Source organism: Melozone crissalis, unplaced genomic scaffold, assembly GCF_028551555.1.
Source record: "Melozone crissalis strain CALT ecotype California unplaced genomic scaffold, PUWL_Pcris_2 ptg000009l_1, whole genome shotgun sequence".
In the NCBI taxonomy this organism is placed as follows: Eukaryota; Metazoa; Chordata; class Aves; order Passeriformes; family Passerellidae; genus Melozone; species Melozone crissalis.
This window is the reverse complement of record NW_026535787.1, coordinates 4,984,340-5,004,712: the sequence shown is the minus strand read 5'-3', so window position 1 is coordinate 5,004,712 and position 20,373 is coordinate 4,984,340. Positions and strand designations below refer to the sequence as shown.

At 43.3% G+C, this 20,373-nt stretch overlaps 1 protein-coding gene across 1 annotated transcript in view; it reads right to left on the bottom strand.

Moving 5' to 3' along the window:
* Positions 1-2,303: 2,303 nt before the first annotated feature.
* CRYBG3 (crystallin beta-gamma domain containing 3) overlaps positions 2,304-20,373 on the bottom strand; it is an 80,115-nt gene continuing 62,045 nt past the window's right edge. The window contains exons 15-22 of the mRNA XM_054270475.1: positions 19,944-19,976; positions 15,842-15,951; positions 15,208-15,334; positions 8,523-8,662; positions 5,177-5,300; positions 3,797-3,955; positions 3,376-3,535; positions 2,304-2,866 (exon numbers count right to left, since the gene is read on the bottom strand). Coding sequence (XP_054126450.1) covers positions 2,778-2,866; positions 3,376-3,535; positions 3,797-3,955; positions 5,177-5,300; positions 8,523-8,662; positions 15,208-15,334; positions 15,842-15,951; positions 19,944-19,976 — 942 coding nt within the window. The 3' untranslated portion in view covers positions 2,304-2,777. The remainder of the gene's footprint in view (positions 2,867-3,375; positions 3,536-3,796; positions 3,956-5,176; positions 5,301-8,522; positions 8,663-15,207; positions 15,335-15,841; positions 15,952-19,943; positions 19,977-20,373) is intronic.

Genomic DNA, 20,373 nt, shown 5'->3' with positions numbered 1-20,373 from the left:
CAGGGAACCCAGACAGGGAAAGCAGCTTGGCACAGCAGAGTTAAGCTTCCCTAACATGTCCTGGACATAAAATCCCTTAGAGGTGGGGGGTGCAGAATGAAGTGCAGAAGAAGTGAAGAATTGTGGGCGCAGGTTTTTCCCAGTGAAACCAGTGACTGGAGGAGCCAGACCTTTTCCAGGGTGGGCAGGGATTAGGTTCAGGTACTTTGTACCACTCTCCCACAGGTGACTGCCCAGCCTGTGACAATGACATCAGGTGTAGGGGATGCAGAGGGGATGGCAGGGGGATCCAGCTCTGTTTTGGGGGTGGCTGGATTTTGAAAGGCTGAAATGTAGAGCTGAGCTCCAAACTGGAGGCAGAGCATGTTCAGAACAGGATGTAAATGAGAGCAGCGTCCCTAATTCCCCGTAGGATCAGAGGGATGCCCTGTGCTGGCACTGCTCAGCACCTCAGCAAATTTCCAATGCAAAAGGCTTTAATCCAAAATTTTAGACCAGAAGTTAAAAGTGAAAATAAAAAAAGTAGAAAATGAAAAAAAAAGAGTAGAATGCAGTCTGGGAAATGCTGATATACATCACATTCCACACCCAAAGCCACCAGAGAAACCTGAGCAGTTTCTTCTTGTTTTGGAATTGTTCTGTCCTTTTAAGCTGAAATCCACTGGCATTTTGAAACCCTGAAGTTTGGGCTTAGTGTCTAAGAGCTGGGGGCAAAAGTGGCCAACTTAACCAAGTGAAAAAAAACATGTTGATAATGACACTGTGAATTTTGATGCTCTAACTTGTTTTTTTCATTTGTAAAGTTCATCAGCAGGAAAATCTGTCTGATTGCCCTGACAGAACAAAAGCTTCCTGGTAAAAGCTGCATGTGCTGTTCCCACAGGGAACTTTGCCCAAGAAAACCCCTTTTCCCTCAGATGCTGCCATCCCTGGAATAAACAAAGAATAATATTTATCCTCTACCTCTCCCAGCACCAATTTCAAGTGAAAGTAACCCAAAAGCCTGCAGCTGGAATCTATATCTTCAAGAAAATTGAACATTCTTCAGTATTCTCTTGAGTGAGTTTTGATGAGTGTGGTGCAGTTACTTTAATACTTCATTGATTTTTAATATGCAATCTCACGTAACAGCCACATACTCAATATACTTATCCCCCTTTTTTGGCCATTGGAAAAGAAATATTTTACAGGAATGTGCTCAACATCTGCTGAAAACTATTATTTAGTTTGTTTAAAAAGAATCCAACCAGCAAAATGTTTCTCCTGAAAAGTTTTATACAGTTAAAATATACATGCTTTAGCAATTTACATTCAAGGTCTCTTAAGTACAAAAGCCTGCTTTACTTTGTTATGTAACACTGAGACACCAAGTATGATTTAATCATTCTTCACTTAAAAAACTACAACTTTTTACACAGGCTTTTAAAATTTCATCTGGAAAGTCACATGCAGAACACTTGATGTACTGACTTATATGGAAAAAAGCTTAACAAGTGCTTCAGTTGAAAAAATATATACATACATTTGAGGATCTTACTCAAACAACACATTTATGATAATTTTAGAATGTAAAATACTAAGTGCAAGTAGATTTTTCTTTTTTAAATAGTACTATATAGAACTCCATTTCATACAAAAATAGACATCCATATATTTTATTTCTGTGGCAAACTTAGTTATGTCTTTGTTTGGGGATGATCCTGTTTGAGTGCCCAACAGGCATAGCTTTTGGAATCTCAAATATCTGTCTTCAGCTAACCTGAACTCTTTAAATAGTCCTAGAAATACATACCCTGAATGTACAAATGCTGGAAAAATATATTTTCAATGAAGATTAATTTAGTGCTGCTGAAGCTGCGGAGCTCAGGGACTTCTCTTCCCCATCAGGAGTTCACAGCCTTCCAAGGGGCTGTGGCTGAGCCAGGAACAAACTTTTCAAGCACCACCTGCAGTCAGTGAGGCCTGGCTCTGCTGGAGCAAAGGCTGTGGTTGCACAGTGTGGAAATGGAGGAGAGCCCTGGCACTCCAAGCTCTGCCCATCAGTTGTCCTTGGTGCCCCTGATGTCCCCAAGCCGCTCTGGGACCGTGAAGCCAGCCCTGGAGTGCAGCTGCTGGCACCTTTGGCAATACATGCCAAGGTGAGCTGGTGTTGGTGCTGCTAAAAGCAGAGAAGACAAAGGCTTGCCAGTGTCACTTAGGGGGTGAAAGGCCCCTGTATTGCCTCATCTCACATGCTGAGCTGGAATTCCAGTTCAAATAAACTTTCTGAACAAAACAAATTGCATTTTGATGAGAGACGTCATTCAGGATTGCTTGGAGCCTAAACAGTTTCACTTGGGACACAAAAGCCCAGCTCAAGTTCCTTGAAGCTCACCAGTGCATTCACTCCTCAGTGAGCTTCCAGCAGGGTGAGAGGAAGGCAAAGACAGCATTTCTGAAGAGCCCTTCCCCTCTTATCTCCTGCACTTCCCATGCTGCAGATCCTCTGCCTGCTCTTTTGCATTGACCTTTCATACTTCAGAGGAAGAGGAATGGTGATTTTCACAGGAGCAGCCCCTGCAGAATCAGCTTTCCTGCAGAGAGACATTGGACCAACCTCCCATCTTCCAGATTTGTGCAAAATTCAGTTCTTTTAGGAGCTGGTGCTTGGCACGAAGGAAAACAGAGAGGAGTTGCTGCTTGTGGTTCCAGTGGTGTGTGACTTCAGTAGTTGGGTTCTTTTTTCCCCTCTACTTGTTGGTAGCCCACAAAAAGTCCATCTGTGGGGTGGATTTTACTCACAATATTTCAATATCCCATTTCTGTGAAGGTCTGTTTTCTATTGGCTGATTCATAATGATGTGATTCTTGTCATAGTAATTTCCTCCTTAAAAACAAAAGAAAGTCATGAAGGAAAAGCTTTTGAAAGAAATACTCATAAAAATGATACACAAGCTTTGAGAAGTGTGACTAAGTTGGAAAATCAGCTGAAAAATAGGAATTACATGAGGTAGGGGGCTGGTTTCTGCAACTGAGCAATGACAATTTTAACCAGCCTTCTTTTTTCAACTCCTTTTCCCTTTCTGAGCTGTTTTGTGGTTGATTTTCCTTCACCACTTTGTCTTCTGTAACTTGCACTCCTTGCCATCTGCACTCCTTAACTCCCCAAAGCACAACAGTTCATCTGATCAAAATAAACCTCTGGAATCCAAAGAGAAAGGTTCCTCCCTGCCCTCTGTTTCTTGTCCCACTGTCAAGCAACTGGACAGGAAATGTAGGATTCAGTTTCTAACCTTAAGTACAAAGGGGAAAAAAAAAAGCTGGCCTATGGAAGTTAGCCTTAATCAAAAAATACACTTAAAACCTGTGAGCTTGAGAATTTTTGTTTTTAAATACCTTTAATATCAAGCACCAGTTGCTCACTGAGGTATGAACTGATGGTTCCATCCTCGTTGAGTCTCCACTTTTGCCTGTCCCTCCCATGTTCTGTCCAGAGGGCGACTTTGGCTCCAGGCAGGTCTCTGCCCCCAATGACATCCAGACAGGTATTGTTGGCCTAAGAAACAAGGAGAGCAGTGAGATCCAGGCCACAGAGCCTCACTTTTGTGCCCGACTTCTCTCAGGCACTGAGCACATGGCAGCACATCATGGGAAGCAAGCCAAGCACAGATTATTCAACACCCGACCAGCTGCTCGATCAAAGGCGGTGATCTTTGTCACTTCATTTTTGTAATGTTAAACCATCAGCTTTTTTTAAAATATTAACAACAGACCATGAAGAAGGGCAGCATTAGCAGAGAAGCACTGTGAAGCTCACCTTGGACTTGAGGAGGCCGCGGCAGTAGAGCCAGAGCTGGGCGTCGCTGCGGCCGCGCGGGGCCGCGCACACCGAGGCCGCCCGCGCGTCCGCCAGGCTCCCAGCCACGCTCAGGTACTTGCCCTGCGCCCTGTTCCTCACCCTCAGGTACACTGCTGGCTGCAGGGGGTGAGCAAAGAGATTTACACACAGGGATCAAGCAAGCTGATGTGAGAGGGCCTCCCCTGCACCATCCTCCCTCCAGCTATGTTCAGTCTTTGTTCTCCGTTGAGGACGTTCAATAATTTTTTGGTTGGAAACCAACGTGCACGTGAAGCACAGTAAGTGGTTTTTCACATGCAGATGGGCAGCTATAAACAGCAATGGCAGATAGGTCTTTTCTCAAAGAATGTAATTATGGCTATAGAACTAATTCCTGTGATCTGCAAATATGCCCAGTTCAGCACATTTCACTCGTTCCAAGGGCAGTAAAGGGGCTGTACTCCACAAGCTTTTAATTCTTGGGACACAAAACTTGCTGAGTTACATATCCAGCAACTTCAGCCCTCACTGATTGGAATAAATGGCAGAGAAATGCACCACTGTTTTTGAACATACATAGAAAACAGGGCACTGACCAGTTTATTGGTTTACTCCAAAAATAAAGAGGATTTTGCAGGGCTACTGCAGGGTTTGATTTTTTGCTCTGTTATTCACTGATTTCAGTGCAAATAAAGAGCAGGGAGTTACAAAGGGCAGCTCCATTGGAACCCCAACTCCAGCACAGCTTTTTTTTCTGGGAGCTTTACATCTCCTTTTTTTCCATATTAAAACAAACCCTGAGCTACAGGCAATAAGGGCTCTGTCCCACCAAGCAGCCATAAACAAAACCTGTATCAGTACAATGTTTAGTTACTTTTTGTGGTTTAGAGACCTGAATCTTTGAATGAGACTGAAATTGGAATTACCTAGGGTGAGACAGAGAGGAAAAACTTGATGGGAACTGCATGAGCTTTGGCTCTTTTGGAAATCCAGGCTACAGCACAATAAAATTTGCTCTTGTTTCCATTTATGTTAATTATGAAACAAGCCAGTGTGGAATTGGTTTCCTCATTATATTGTTATATGGCAAAAATGTAAAAATAGAGCATCCACAGAACATGCAATTCAGAAAAACAACGCTTGGCACCAAGAAACTGGAAATTATTTCCCTTTAGGAACCTAACACAGATCTCAGTAACTGCGACAAGAGGCATTTTCTGCTTCAGCAATCTTCAGTGGGTCCTTCTGGCTGTCATCATTAGGCCTGATTTAAGGAGTACAACACACCCCAATGTGCTGAGACCTGTGCACAAACCCCTGTCCATAAAAACCCCTTTTCCTCCCTCAGTCTTACAGTACCTGCTTCACAGGACGAAGGGAGCCAATCACTTTCCAGCCACTGTGTTCACTCCAGTTTGAAATCTCCCTGGGCTCCAGCAGAATCTGCTTGCCTAAAAAATTGCATCCCTCGTAGGCAATCCACCTGGATACACAAAACAGAACATGAAAGGGCACTTGCTATCCACAGCAAAACTAAACCATGCTCTTGGAAGCCCCTAAAGCTCTCCACAGTGATGCCTCTCTTTGTGTGCTGCAAAATGCCATCCATTTCAGTGGGATGACTGCCTTCTGTTGAAATTCAGACCTGTTTTCTGTCTGCCTAAAATTTATAAGCTACACTTCCCATCTCCCCTTTCCCTCTCCATTTTTTCCCCCACAAAAAGGAGAACCTCTGCATGAGCCCAGATGGGAATAATGCTGGTTTCAGCCAGGCCTGTGTTAGGAAAGGAGCCACACTTGCAGCTTTGCATTAATTATGAGAGGATCTCATCTCATGTTTTTGTTAGCTTTTCATACAGTTCCACTTGTCTGAAAACACATTACAGGTATTCACTCCAAGCCCCATAGCCTGCTGCAGCGCATTTTCCTGTCATGAACACACCATGGATGTGGCTGAGTCCCGTAACACCCAGTTAAAGCAGTGGCTCATACAGACCCCTTGTTATCTGGGCATCTGCTCAGTAAATGCTGCTCACAAAGGCAGCCTCAGGAGCACAGATCCCCTCTGTTTGTACCAACAGCACATTGCTGTGTGGACAGTGACTCCTGAATGCCTGACTCATTAACTGCTCTGAGCACAAAGCAAGTGCTGGTTTCCCAGGTTACCTGCAGTGCAGGTCAGCTGCCAGGAACAGGAGGGATGGCTGTGCTCTGAGTCAGTGAGAAACACCCACAGCCTCACAGCACCTGGAACTGCCTCTGCCCAGCGCCCACAACTCAGGGAAACTGAGAGCCAGCCCTGCTCAGGGCTCCATGGAAGCTCAGCTGTGCCAGCTGTGAGCTGCCTGGCAATGAGGCTGGGTCCCTGTTTCTTCAAACAAAGTCCACACCTCCTGACTAACAGGTATTCAGAGCAGCCTGAGCACCCCTGTGTCTTCCTTATACTTTGAACACATCCCTGGCTTTTTTCCCCTTGCAATGGTTTCTGTCAAGTCACTGAGAATTCACTGTTACCATTACTCTTGGAGCATGAACAGTCTCAGGTGGAATGCAGTTTCAAAGTAGACATTTATAGGGAACAGAGTGGAAAGACTTACAGAGATCACCATCTGAAGCCAGGCTGGGCTCCTGGCATTCAGTGACACAGACAGAACCCATCTCTGCTCTCACACAGGCTGTGCCACCTCTCTCACATCTCTGAGAACCCCAGCACCCTTTGCCAGGGCAGATTCCAGGTCTGTGCCTTACTGAGGTGGCCAGTTGGTTCAGGAAAGAGCCTTTTACATAAATCTCTGCTATTTGCCCAAAGCTGACAGCAGGCTTTGGGAACAGGAGCCAAAAAAGCCTCTAATTCTGCCTTCCTGAACTCTGAATCCCAGATAAGGCAAACAAACCCTCCAGAACATCCCACAATCACCTGACACCCTCTGCCTTGAGGCTACCTGTGTGCTGTGTGGGATGGGGACAGGCTGTGGAAGTCTCCTGTGAACTGCTAAATACACTGATATACTTTACTTAACAGGTGTGGTGTTCTGTGGCTAACAGAGCACATGGGGCAATGAAAATGCCACAGGTAAACCATGGAAAATCAACACTAAAAATCAACACACCAGAAATCTCTTGCACAGTTCAACTCAGCTCAGACTTCCCCCTCAATGATTTTCACTTTGCTTTTAGTGAAGCTGTGCAACACAATTTTTCACAATTCAGAACAGATTTTTATGCTTCACCAATTCAGGAAAAAACCCACAAGACAAGCATGAAGTGTGTGAGCTGAAACAAGGATGAGTGCAAGATGAGCTTCCTCAGTAGTGTACAGAGATAAAGAAGATGACCAGAGGGCACTAGAACTGAAACCCAAGTGCACAGGTGAATTTGCACACGTGCTTAGAGCAGAAAGCATAATTTTAGCTAGGGATGATTTTTCCATTATGAAAGTTGTGAGAATTTTTACTAATAAAGCCCTTTTGAAAAGGGCCCATCCCAAAACATATTTTCTGTCATACATTTTTTTTTCCCAACTTAGGTTTTGCAAACTTTGATGGGAAAGCCTACCAAAGGCAAAGGGAGAAATGCAAAAGTCCAGAGCAAAGGCTGAGTGTAACCCAGCCATGGCAAGGGATGGTGCAGTGCCCATTGGTGCTGAGCTGCTGCTTTGTAAAAAGCACTGACCAGAGTCTGAATTTGGGGAGCCTCCAGAGCTGTATTACACCATCCTTGGGAAAATCTTTACTCTCTTGCCTAGGAAGAATTGAAAAAAATCTCAGAGGAAACCCAGCCTTTCTGCCCTGAACCTATCCCAGAGACAGGGAGGCAGCTAACCTGCTTGGACACCCAAAAATGAGCAGAAAGATGCAGGAGGGGCTAGCCTGTTGCCCTCACTCTCCTGTGCTTTCTTGCCACGTGGTCCCAAAGCCATCACCCTTCCTTCAGCCAACTGCTGGGGCAAAGGGATTGAATTTCCAGACAACACACACTGCTGTATTTTCAGCAAAGGTTCAGGCTGGAAGCGGCACAAATGGTGGGAACTGCTGTGAACTGGCAAAGCTCTGTGGGGAAGCTCATGTTCACTATTCTCTCAAGAAAATTACAGCCTTGCCCATGTGGAAAAGGTGGGGAAAGGTCAAACATAAACATAGGAAATGTGTGTCCCATTGGGAGAACAGCAGTTCCCAGGCACTCTCAGCTGCAGGATGAGACTCTGCAAGTTATTTGTTGCTGCTGAGGGTGTGGAGGCTGAAAACCTGGCTGAAAGCAGAACACTTGGGAGCTCTTCCAAAAGGTGAAAGGGAGAGACATGGAAGAGGTTAGGAGGTCACTGCTGCAGATGTCAAATGTTTTCACAGAAGAACCTGGGTGTACATTCACACTCCTGGAGAAGGGTTAAACTAGTAACAGAAGCAAATAACTGTTCCAGCTGTCAGATCCACCCTGAGCTCCTCTCAGGAGCTGCTGCTTCTCTGGCAGCCAGTCAGCACATCAAGCTTCCCTGAGCCACTGCAGTAGTTTAAATCACTGCAGTTTATAGCTGGCATTTTACAGCCTGTTAATAAAGGCACTCCACGTTTACACCACCTGCCTTGTAAAGTCTGTGCCTCAGAATAGAAGTTAAGAATGCAAACCATCCTATGAACAAGGCAATAACCATGAGACAATGCTAGCTCCTACAGTGCAAAACTGACAGGAGTATTTCTTCCATACTTACAATCCACTTCTCACCCACACAGACTGGGTGTAAAAATGGAGGTCCTCGTTCAGAACAGAGTTGACTGCTTCACTGAAGTGCAGCTCTCTGCCCTTGCAGCATTCCAGGCTGAACAGGCTGATGGAAGGCTCAGCAAAAACCTGGGGCAGGAGGAAGGAGGAAAGAAAAGCACAAAGTTTTAGTGGGAATAGTACAATTGCAGTTGTTAGATATGATGCACACATTGGCCCACTTCAGCTGAATTTCCTACAATGCTTCTGGGTTAGCTTGTGCTCCCTCAGCAAATGGAACAACAAGGGGAAACCCCACAGCACACAGAGCTGAAACAAACTGCATTTATCAGTGGCTTTGTCATCAGTGCAGTGCCCCACTGACACAGGCAGGCACAGAGTCACCGAGTGATGCAGGGGCCTCTGTTTGGAAAAACTCATTTTGATCTGATTTGTATCATCAGGGCCTTGATTCCTTTTCAAAAATCCACCTTATTTACTTATTGATGGGACATGCATCTAAAATAGTGAGTCAAATCAAAGTCTACTGTCCACAGACTTCAATTAGCTGTAGTTCACTGCAAACATTTTAAGTAGCTACAAATTGTAAAAGGTCAGAAATGTCAACTAAAAAGTTCTCAATGTTTTTAACAGACATTCCTATTTTTTTCTGTCAATGTTGAAGGAAGAGCATAATAAGTCAATCCTATAATCTCGTGTAGAATTGAAACATTTTTCACCTAATGCCCTTTTCTACAGCTGACAGATTGCCTGTGAAAGCAAATAAAAAGATCAGTTTGCATAAAAATGTGGTGCAGCTATAAGGCCAGCAAAAAAACAGAGGAAGCAGATTTAAATACACAAATTCTGTGCCTTAGTACAAGAAACACTTTTACAATGCTTCAGCATTTTTAACCGAAAACCAGAAGCAAAAGGACCTGCAGTTTGCACCTGGAAAGGAAGAGGGAACAGGTCTGACTACCTCAGTGAGCTGCCTCTCCAGGAAAGGCACCTTCTTTTAGGAGATGTTACCCTGAGATAGCTGGCACAGGCAAAATCTGGGATTCCTCTTGCAGCAAAGCCATGGCCTCAGGTGAAATAAATGAAACAAAATCTTGAATTGAAGTTGACACAGGCACTGAGCAATTAAGGGGAATTAATTTTCATGTTTGAAGAGGCACATGGAGTGTAGGGAAGTGTCTCTGAAAAGCTCAGGGGTGTGTCAGGGCACATGAATGTGCTTGACACTGACTCAGTGCAGTTGGTATGCAGCTGGTTGGTCAGACTCTGCCTTCCTCTGGAACCAGAGCAGGGACAGCCCCAGTCAAGCAGCACTGCAGGGACAGAGAGATCACTGAGACATTCTGAACCAGAGTTGGCATCATCCACTCAGACAGATTTTTAAATCCTACTGTGCTCCCAAAATCTACTGTTACACACCAGAAAGGGATCAAAACCTGTAATGTTTTTATTTTGGAATGTCAGCTCCTGCCAAGTGCCTTCTGCTGGATGGGGTGGATGAGATTTCCAGTGGGTGGCTGAAGGCTCACTTTGAAAGCCAGAGCAGCAGGCCTAGAGCAGGCAGCTACTCCTGGGGTTGCTTTGCTCAGCCAGGCAGAATCACCACACTCCTGTTTGCAAGAGCCCTGGCACTGCTTTTCACCTGAGTGGACACCACAAGCCACGTCCAGGACAGGCCCTGCAATTTTCACAAGTGCATTGCTGACCACGAGAAACACCATTTGTGGTGCTGGACATTACTGCCCAAACCTAAATACTGATCCTGCTGTTGCAACACTGAGGATGTTAAGAGACAGGGCTGCTGTACCAGATGGACAAGTCACCTGAGCCAGGATATCCATTTATACACCAGGAACCACAACAGCAAACTGCTGGAGTCAATTGAAGCGATTCCAGCTCTGCTGTGGCTGTGACTGTTTGGACTGAGGGCTCAGAGAACTCCCTGTCCAGCTGCTCAGAGTCCTGACACACACCAGAGATGGCTCTGATCCCTCTGTCCCAGGGGGATCTCAGCAGTCCAGAGAGAAACCAGGCTGCTGTGCCAAGCCCTGAGCTCTCCTGTTCCACAGCCATATATAGAGCACTGCACTGATTCCCCACCTTCTGTATTCCCTTCTGGGCCAACAGCTGGCAGCAGCGACTTTGGCCTGGCTTTTTTCTCTGACTTTGTTTTCACAGCTCCATGGAAACTGGGAACAGGGAAAAACAAGGTTTGGGGCTATGCTGTTAGGCTGGGAGGCATCTTGTTCCCAGCCTTTCTGGCAGAATGCTGAGGAACATTTTCACCTGAAAGGTGAGCCAAAGACATCTATATTTACCCATTGCCATTTCTAGGTCAGCATTACTTTAGCTTCTTTTCACAGTTATTTCAAGGAAAACACCTGAAATGCCATGCTTTGGGAAAAGCTTGCCAACTGTGACAATAACAAAGCACTACAGAATTTCTTAACATGACATTTCTTAACAGTTTTTATGTACAAAGGAACTGACTGCCTTTGGTTAAGCCAGCACCAATAACATTTTAAGAGGTTTTGCTTGTCCTGTTTTTTCATGTAACTATCCAGAGAGAAACCTGAAGGAACTTATTATATTCAAGAGGCCAGTGATTAAGGAAAGCTATATTTACATAGCATTTCAAGATATGAGCAGCCTTGTAAACTGTTAAATACACTGATATACTTTACTTAACAGGTGTGGTGTTCTGTGGCTAACAGAGCACATGGGGCAATGAAAATGCCACAGGTAAACCATGGAAAATCAACACTAAAAATCAACACACCAGAAATCTCTTGCACAGTTCAACTCAGCTCAGACTTCCCCCTCAATGATTTTCACTTTGCTTTTAGTGAAGCTGTGCAACACAATTTTTCACAATTCAGAACAGAATTTTATCCTTTGCTGGTTCACGAAAAATCCCACAATATAAGCATGAGGTGTTTGAGATGAAAACAAGGATGAGTGCAAGATGAGCTTCCTCAGTAGTGTACAGAGATAAAGAAGATGACCAGAGGGCACTAGAACTGAAACCCAAGTGCACAGGTGAATTTGCACACGTGCTTAGAGCAGAAAGCATAATTTTAGCTAGGGATGATTTTTCCATTATGAAAGTTGTGAGAATTTTTACTAATAAAGTCCTTTTGAAAAGGGCCCATCCCTTTTCAAAAAACCATATTTTCCCTTACACTGTTTTCTTTTGCCAACCTAGGTTTTGCAAACTTTGATGGGAAAGCCTACCAAAGGCAAAGGGAGAAATGCAAAGGGCCAGAGCAAAGGCTGAGTGTAACCCAGCCATGGCAAGGGATGGTGCAGTGCCCATTGGTTCTGTTCTGCTGCTTTGCAAAGAGCACTGACCAGAGTCTGAATTTGGGGAGCCTCCAGAGCTGTGTTACACCATCCTTGGGAAAACCTTTGCTCTCCAGGCTTGGCCAGCTCATCACTCACAAGTGCCTTTACAGGAGCTGCTCCCTTCAGTGTGGGGTGGGTGCCTGGACAGTGCAATGTCCCAACCACACAGGGTGACTCAGTGCCTGTCCCAGGGAAACTGCAGGTAGTTCTTGTATCTGATTGCTTTGTTTGCCTCACAGGAATGCTGGGGAGATTAGTTAAACCCTGTATTTAACTTAGAGAAGATAATATAGAAATACAAGGAATATCACGATTGATCAGAGCAAGAATAAATAATGCCTCAGAAGAAAAGACAAAAAACCCCAACCAAACAAAAAAAGCATTGCACAACCTACAACCTGGATCTCATTTTTGGTTTTAGAAACTAGGAGACTATTAATTTACAGGTTGAAGGTAACACTTTAGAAGGAAAGCTAATTGCTTATTGCAGGCAACCTGGGCATTCTTGTCCATGTAAATCACACCAAACTTGACAGGGAGCTTGTCAAAATGACACACCTGAGAAAAGGCAGCACCAGAGCTGAACTCCCCATTGCAAATTATCTATCCCAAAAGATTCAACTCCTCAAGCAGCAAACACTGGACAAATGCCCCCATAAGCAACCATGGCCCAGCTGCCTTCACCTGCTCCCTTGCAGCTGAGCAAGGGCCCACATTTCCTTTCCATGAATGCATGGCAGTGCAAAAGGCAAGTTCTTGCTGGTGCAGGCACAGAAACCTGCACCTCTGCAGCAGCTCTGAACCTGTGCTAGGCTTTCTCCTGCCTGCAGGAGGGCTGTTAACAGCAATGCAACAGCACATTCCATCAGCAAGCTTTGCTGCAAGAGTGCTTTGGGATTTTTAGATGAAAGGAGATGATGAGAGGCAAATGGCATCAGTGTCAGTTGTTCCTTCTTTGTGCCCTCCTGTTACTCCACAGCTTTCCCTAAATGCTCTAAGGATGATTAAATGGTCCAACCTGTACATGAGCAAAATGGAACAGCAGGAAAAAAGCACAGCTAGGGCCTCCTAAAGACTTGGTTTGAGTATTACACACTTTGGAGAATAAGGTGTGATGGGAGAGAGGAAGCTTCATAAGGAACAGAGGAAATTGGTTGCAAAGACGTGCTGAATTCCTCCATGATGCCAGTGCACAATAAATGGGGAAATAACCAAAGTGGAACCATATTAACTTGAATTTCTTGTGAAATGGGAGAGTGTGTGTGCAGAGGGTGTGGGAGCAGCATGCCATACTTAAAAAATGTACTTAAATGCTGACAACTTCACTTTTCACTAGACAACACATAAAACATCCTTCCAAGAGCTAAGAGCTAAAATAAAAATTAGCCAACCTAAAATACTGTCTCTGCAGTGAAATCATCTAAGTATCACCAGTGTGAGCCTATTTTCTTATCCAAATAATTTTGTGTTGCTCTGAAAGTGTTGGGGTCTTTTTTTCTATTTTAGTTGAACCAACTCAGTGATTTAGGAGGAAAATTTTCATTTTGTTATGCAATTAAGGTCTTAAACAAACAAATTACATTGATGGGAGTTTTCAAACTAAAAATCAAAAGTTTTACTTTCTTAAATAGAAAAAAATTAACTTTTGTTTTCATTTAGTGCAGTTGGTACATCTGTCTGCAAACAGTTTGTTTCCATCAAAGTTGCATTTTCTATAGAACAAATGGAATGTTCCCAGCGTGGGACTCCTCCACAGCTCCACCTGCAGCAATTGCATCTCCCTGAAAGGAGAGCAGGAGACAATGCACATCCAGGGCTTGGTGTCAGGGTTAAAAGTTCTCCTTCTCACCCATGAGCTACCAGGGGACACACCTCAGCTCTGAAATGAGGCTGGTATTCAAAGCTGAAGAATGGAAGGGGTTCCCAACACCACAAATGAATTCAATACAGCCACACAACAATTCCACTTGGGAACAGGCTTGCTCCTCTCTGGAATGAGCTAACAGAAACATGCTGTAATACAAGGGGCTCTGTTCCAAGAGCTGTGGACAATGCTCAGAATTAACTGTGGCTGCTCCTGGCTGTGACCTGCTGCGTGCTCTGGGTCACGTCTGCGCCACAGCAGGGTCCCCAGCACTGCCCTGGGGGCTCTGGGGACAAACAGGTAGAGATCAGTGGCATTTTAGGCCATGAATTTGTGAAATACAAGGGCTACTATTGGCAAGAGAAGAGGCAAACTAAGAGGTGCAAAAGCAGAGGAAGATGTGTGTGAGCTCCCCACACACAGCCTGCCAAGCAAACTTCTTCCAGGGCCTGGCCCTGGGGAAACAGGGGCTGCCAGCAGTCTCCTACCATGCCAAACTTCATATTTACTTCCCTGTGAGATTACAGGCAGGGGGATTGGGATGAGGCCTACTATTATTTGATGTCGAAACTTCACTTGGATTTGGCACAGCAGAATCCAAAAGCCTAACTTGAAAAGGATAACTTTAAGCTAAAACCCAGGCTCTCAGCAGGTGGGAAGTCTCTGTATCTGTACAGTCTAGAGAAAAGTCCAGCTCTCAAATTTGAGTTGTACAGCCTTCCCGCCACACCCATGGGTTTGGTGTTTGCATTTGCCTGGGGTTTGGGGGTTTTTTGGGGGGGCTTTTTGTCAGGTTTTTCTGCTTTTCTTTTTAAAAGCTGTTCACAAATGGTAAAAAGGACTTCATATGTGAAAAAACTGAACTGAGTAACCCCAGAAGTCTACCTCCATAGGAGCTGCATTGAAGGACACACACCACATGAGCTGAGTTTGTGCCCTGTGATCAGGGAAGGAGGAAGAGTTCTGGAGAAGCTGGTGGCCAGTGCCAGAGAAGAGGAGGCAGAGAAACCACTTGCTTCTCTTTCACCAAGTGTTTTAAGCTCATCTTTGCTCCTGCATAAGAGCACACCAAGATGTGGAAGAAAGGCACAGACATCACATCAAGATTACAGGTTTGTACATCCTGAGTGCAGGATTACAATGGCATGTATAAAAGGTTGTATCTCTTGTTCTGGAAGGCAAAATGCATTCCTGTCCAACCCCCTGGCCATAGAGGATCTTGTTTCTCACTTGTAAAAAAGAGAACAACTTTAAACCCAGAACAACCAAGAGCAGCTACAAGTGACCTCGTGCAAGAGTGCACACAGCCTGACCTGTTCCCAACCCAAAAAATCCTGTGAGCCAAGAAAACAAACCTCACTCTTTTCCCTGACTGGGAGTTTGTTTAGGGCAAGCACTCACTTCAGACATCTGACAGGGAAAAGAGATCAGAAATGTTATTTTTCTCCCCCCAGTGAAGTCTTACATATTGAATAGGCTTGAGGGATTTGATTGCAGCAGTTGGGCAGCCACAGGAACTGAGGTCAACATAGAGGCCTTCTTCCAGCACACAGTGATTGTCAGTGGTTTCCCCTTTGTAAAACAGGAGCCAACTGCAAGAATAATGGAACAAAAAAGATAAGCTGCTCTAGCTGCTTATTTACAGCATGCTTTTTTCAAGATTAATACTTGCTGAGGACAAAAGGAATAAAAAATTCTCTTTGTTCTTGACAAGCTTTAAGTAAGGTGACTTGAAAGACTATGCAGCAAAATCAAAATTGTGTGGTACAGACACCTCAGTTCCAGAGTCAAACGATGCTGAATGGAATTCAGACATTTCCACTGTATCAAAGTTCTCAAAATCTGGAATAAATTCTAACTGGAGTTTCAAAAAGAGTTATGGTAACTGTGCAAGCCTTCCCCAGGGACAGCAAAATGCACAGTACCCAAACCAGGGTGGGATGAGAGTTACTGAGATGCCTTGCAGGACAAAGGGTCTAAGACGTGATGGAAGATGATGGGCATGTGTTATGTGCTTTCTGCTGCCTGAAATTTTGTAACATTTGAAAAAAAAATTCATAATACGGAAAATGATGGCATGTAAAACAACAAACACTTACCATCCCCGGAGAACCTTAAAAGAACATGGTATGAATGATGTAAAATCAGAAACTTCTGCTGTGAAATCTACACATGCTCCTTGGAAATGTGTATTACTGAAAGCTTTGAGCTACAAGAACAAAACAAAACAAAAACAATGACTAGAAGGAAAATGAATGCATTATCATTAATGTCAACAGAGAAAGCTGTACTCTCAGAGAAGTATCCATTCCATTCACAAAGATACAATTAACTGAATGAATTGTCATTCAAAGGATCTCTTTCATTTTCTACAGCTGCTTTATTTTTAGAAATATATCAAGTATTTTGTCATCTCTGGGCTGGCACAGGAGGCTTCCCAGTGGTGCTAAGGCAGGCAGAGTATATAAAGTATAAGTTAAACTGCAGCAGGAGCAGAAATAAGAAGAGTAGGACTCAAGGCTGTTATCATCCACCCAAAGCCCCCCTGAACTGCAGCTTAGCTCTCCCTACAGCTCAGCAATCCAGTGCTCAAAGCAGGATGGGGAAATGCTGGTCAAAGACACAGAGCTGCTAATGACAAAGTGTCCTGAAATCTTCTGTGACCACAGTGGCTGCAGGTGGCTTTTCATTTCAGAACTAGCAGGAGGATTTCTGAGGGAACTGGGGAACCCTGAGGTTCAGCCAAGCTGCTTTTGTATGTCATGGTAAAGAACTGCAAGTCACAGTGAACCACAGCCCATCAGTGAGATGTGATCAGTTCATCCCTAAAAAGCAAGAAGGCTTAAAATGTTGCAGCAAAAGTAAAATAGAAAAAGCTGAACAGACAAAAAAACCCCAACCAACCTCCCAAAAAACCGACCTCCCCCAAACAAATAAACAAAAAGCCCAAATGAACAAACCCATCCTCCCCAAAAAACCCCAAAACAAACCTAAACTAAAAAACCACACAAAAAAAAACCCCTGATGACCCCACCAAAACAAAAAGAAACTCTGGTATGACATAGGCTATGATCTATAGCAAAGACACTCTGAATTCTGTACCCTTGGGCTGCCACTGTGTAACTGAGATGGATTTCACTTGAAAGCCTGAAAGAGAGGCTGGAAAAAAATAAAAAATTGAAGTGTATCAAGAGAACAGCTCATATTCTGTAATGGAAGAAAAACACGATGGCTGTTGCAAGAGCTACTTCCCCCTTCATGCCCCAAATTGGCCAAGCTTCCTGCCAAAGAAAAGAAATCAAGTGCTTTTGCCAGCACAGAGCGAGAAGGCCAAACACAAGTGTCAGCAAATGATTTTATGGAAAAGTTCAGTCTCTGTTTTTAAAAGAAATGAATGTTTCCTGTTAGAAAGAACAAGAAAGGCTTAAGCTGGCCTTGCAGGCTGTGAGCACTAATTGGAGACCAAGGATCAGCTACAATAAAATGAATAAAGTGTAACTGACTTTTCTGTAAATACAACTGCACTGCTGTGTCACAAAGCACCTATTTAAGCTGTAATTACACTGTATTTTCTACCCACTCATCTCCAAGCCCTTTACAAAAGGGAATATATATACATACACACTGCCTTTCTTTCATAGGCCACGTGCTATGCAAGGCTTTTAAAAAAGATTCACAAACTCATTTTAACACAGAATTTATCTGGTAATGAATGAGGGTCTCAATTTGACAGAAGTTGGGGTGGAGCAGTGATTCCTCAGTGCAAACACTCCAACTGCAGCCATCTCCAGTTTGTCAGGGTCTGACATTAATATGTGAGGTTTTGCTTCCCAAAAAGCCAAAGGACAGAATATTAAAGCACAAATGCAGGGTTGCACAGCAATTATCTCTGTTTCCTACATCATCTTTGCAAGTCACCTGCTGTTGAAAGAGGCTTTGTTCTTGCTGAGCAAAGCTTTATTTTAATAAATGAAATGAATGGCTTTGCAGAGTTGGTGATTTCTTACACTCTATGTAGTTGGTTTATTAGGAAGCTTGGCAGGTAGAAAAGGTCAGGGGAGTCATTCAGAGATGTAAGAAAATTTTGCTGCTTTTCAATTTCTGATAAGAACACAAATGAAAAAAAGACACACTCTTATAGACAGTGCAAACAGCTCCCTTAGTTCAGACATATGCTTATTAAAGGTGGGAGAATGTATAATGGTTCAAAATACCCAATATATGACTTACTCAAGGGTCAAACATCAGGATGTTTAGGGATTTGCAAGCTCATATGCAACATTCTTATAAGTTCCAAACTAAGAGACTGGTTTTCATGCAGAAAACTTTTATTTTACTCTGAATGTGAAATTCTTGATATTTATCTAAGGGCCTTTTACTTATCCTAAGTGACTAAATGTTTTCCCATTAAAAATTACTCAAAATATCTCCCCTCCTATAAGAACTGTAGTGATATGAAATATGTTCTTTCTTCCCTAGCCCCAAGGCAGAATCCTGTGAAAACCAGGATTGTGGTAAGTCAGGATAGTAATTTTTTTCACAAATGGTGTTAAGACTATTATTAAAGACCACAAGAGGCAAAATGCAATCCAGTACATGTCAATATTTAAAGGTGTCTGTGCATACACACACACAGAGGGTTTTTCATGTTTCTGGAAATAAAAAAGCCTGTAAAGCACAACTTATTGAAACTTCAAAGGTTTGAACTGATCTTAAAGGTCTGCAACACTGGAATAATACACTCAAAGAATAGATTTTGGGGGATCCTGAAAAAATATAAGAATTTGAGATGAAAGTAAAATTATCTTCAATGGTTTAGACCCCACCAGTTTTATCTGAGTCAGTTATTTTATCTGGTATCAGTTACCAAGGCCCTCTGGTGAGCATACTTGCAAGTCTTTGGATTTAGCTGCAAACTGCCATGTGAATAGGCTGGGCAGGAAGTCAGTGTTTAAAGCTAAAATAATACACCAATTATGTCTTCAGACAGGAAACACTTCCTGTAGTGCTGGGTTAATCAGAAAATGGTAGAACTGGAGAAAAAGGAGGGTGTGGTCCACCTGCTATGTAACACAATGCACAACATTTCCCATCCAAGCAAGCAAGAGAGAAATTGTGTCCAGATGACAAAATACTTAAGTGTGCTGAAACAGAACCGCAGAGCTCTAAAATATCTTTTGTCTGAAAATAAGTCATGTTTCTTGAAATAAATGTTTCCAAATTTGCTTAATTAAAAGCATGTCAGAGAGAGCAATAAAATCACTCAGATCACCACCCAAGCTAGCAGGACAGAAAAAGATCAATCAAACAACTCATGCTGGACAAGGGAAGAGCCCTGCAGGGACAGAACACTGCAGGGAACACAGAGCACACATGGTGATGACCACAGAGCAGGGTTGTGTTTCACAAAGATAATTCAAAGGTCCATTAATGGAATATAACCTTGTAAGGTAAGGACCAGAGTGTAAGACTCTAAACTAACTCATTTTTGAGACTCAGAGTGAATTCTAGGGACTGCTTTCTCTTAGTAAGGACAGAACTTTCAGGGAAACTGTCAGAATATATCATAGATTTATCACAGATTTATCATGATCAGGATGTGTCCAGTTGAGCTCTGATGTTACTGTTACAAAAAGGGAACCTTAAGGAGCAGCTCTACCTGCTTGGAAGATTTTGGAAAGCAGAACTACCAGCATCTAAAATAAAAACCCCAACTTCCAGGTTTTGATGCATTTGCAGGTTTGAAATGTGCAGTTCAGTTTTCTGCAGTTCATATTTTCATCTTCACCTCACACATAAACACAGGAGTGATAAACTGGATGCAATGCAAAATAATGGAAAGAAAATCTGCCATAAAGAGAAGGATGAATGGATGGGATGGTGAGTTTCCAGAAACAAGAGGGAAAGAAGAGGAAAATCAATAGCTATAGAGATCCAAAGTCACTCTAAACCTATAGGATTGCTTGCATTTTTGGGGATAGAATACTAAAGTGTATGATCCAGAATAATGCAAAGAGCAGAACACTTAGCAGACTTTACTTTTATCTATCTACCAGTTTCCTCCATCACTGCTCTGCTGTAGCAAGGTGACAATATTGAAGTATCACCTGAAATTACTGAGATATCACCTGAAGCAAGTCATTCAACATTAATTGTTAAGTGTAGTTTAGTACTAGACACTGTTATGTAATGCCAACTTACCAAATGTGGAGGCTCATTTGTCCCAAGGGGCTCCTGCAACAATAAATACATATACACACATTAGAAAACCCCAACATTAATTACAATTAACTTCCTAGGAGACATGCCAAGTTCCCTGAAATTTGTAAAGTATGAACTCAGGAGCAGAGGTAAAAAAAAACTTCCCAGGCTCCTGGCACAATTCTGTTCCCCAGTTTCTGCCATGAGCTGCCTGTAAGCTCACAATTACCTGCCTGACTGTTCAATGCCTTTCACACAGAGAACTTGCATCAGCATTAATTAGTTCCCATAATGTGCATTACAGTCCATGTAAATGTCTCTGCATTTACTTTTGAGGCTGTTTCTTGAATAAAAGACAGAACTGAAACCAAGAGAAGACATCTCTCTCAACATGTGCTCTTGAAAATAAGGTTAAGTATTCCTTTTGCGT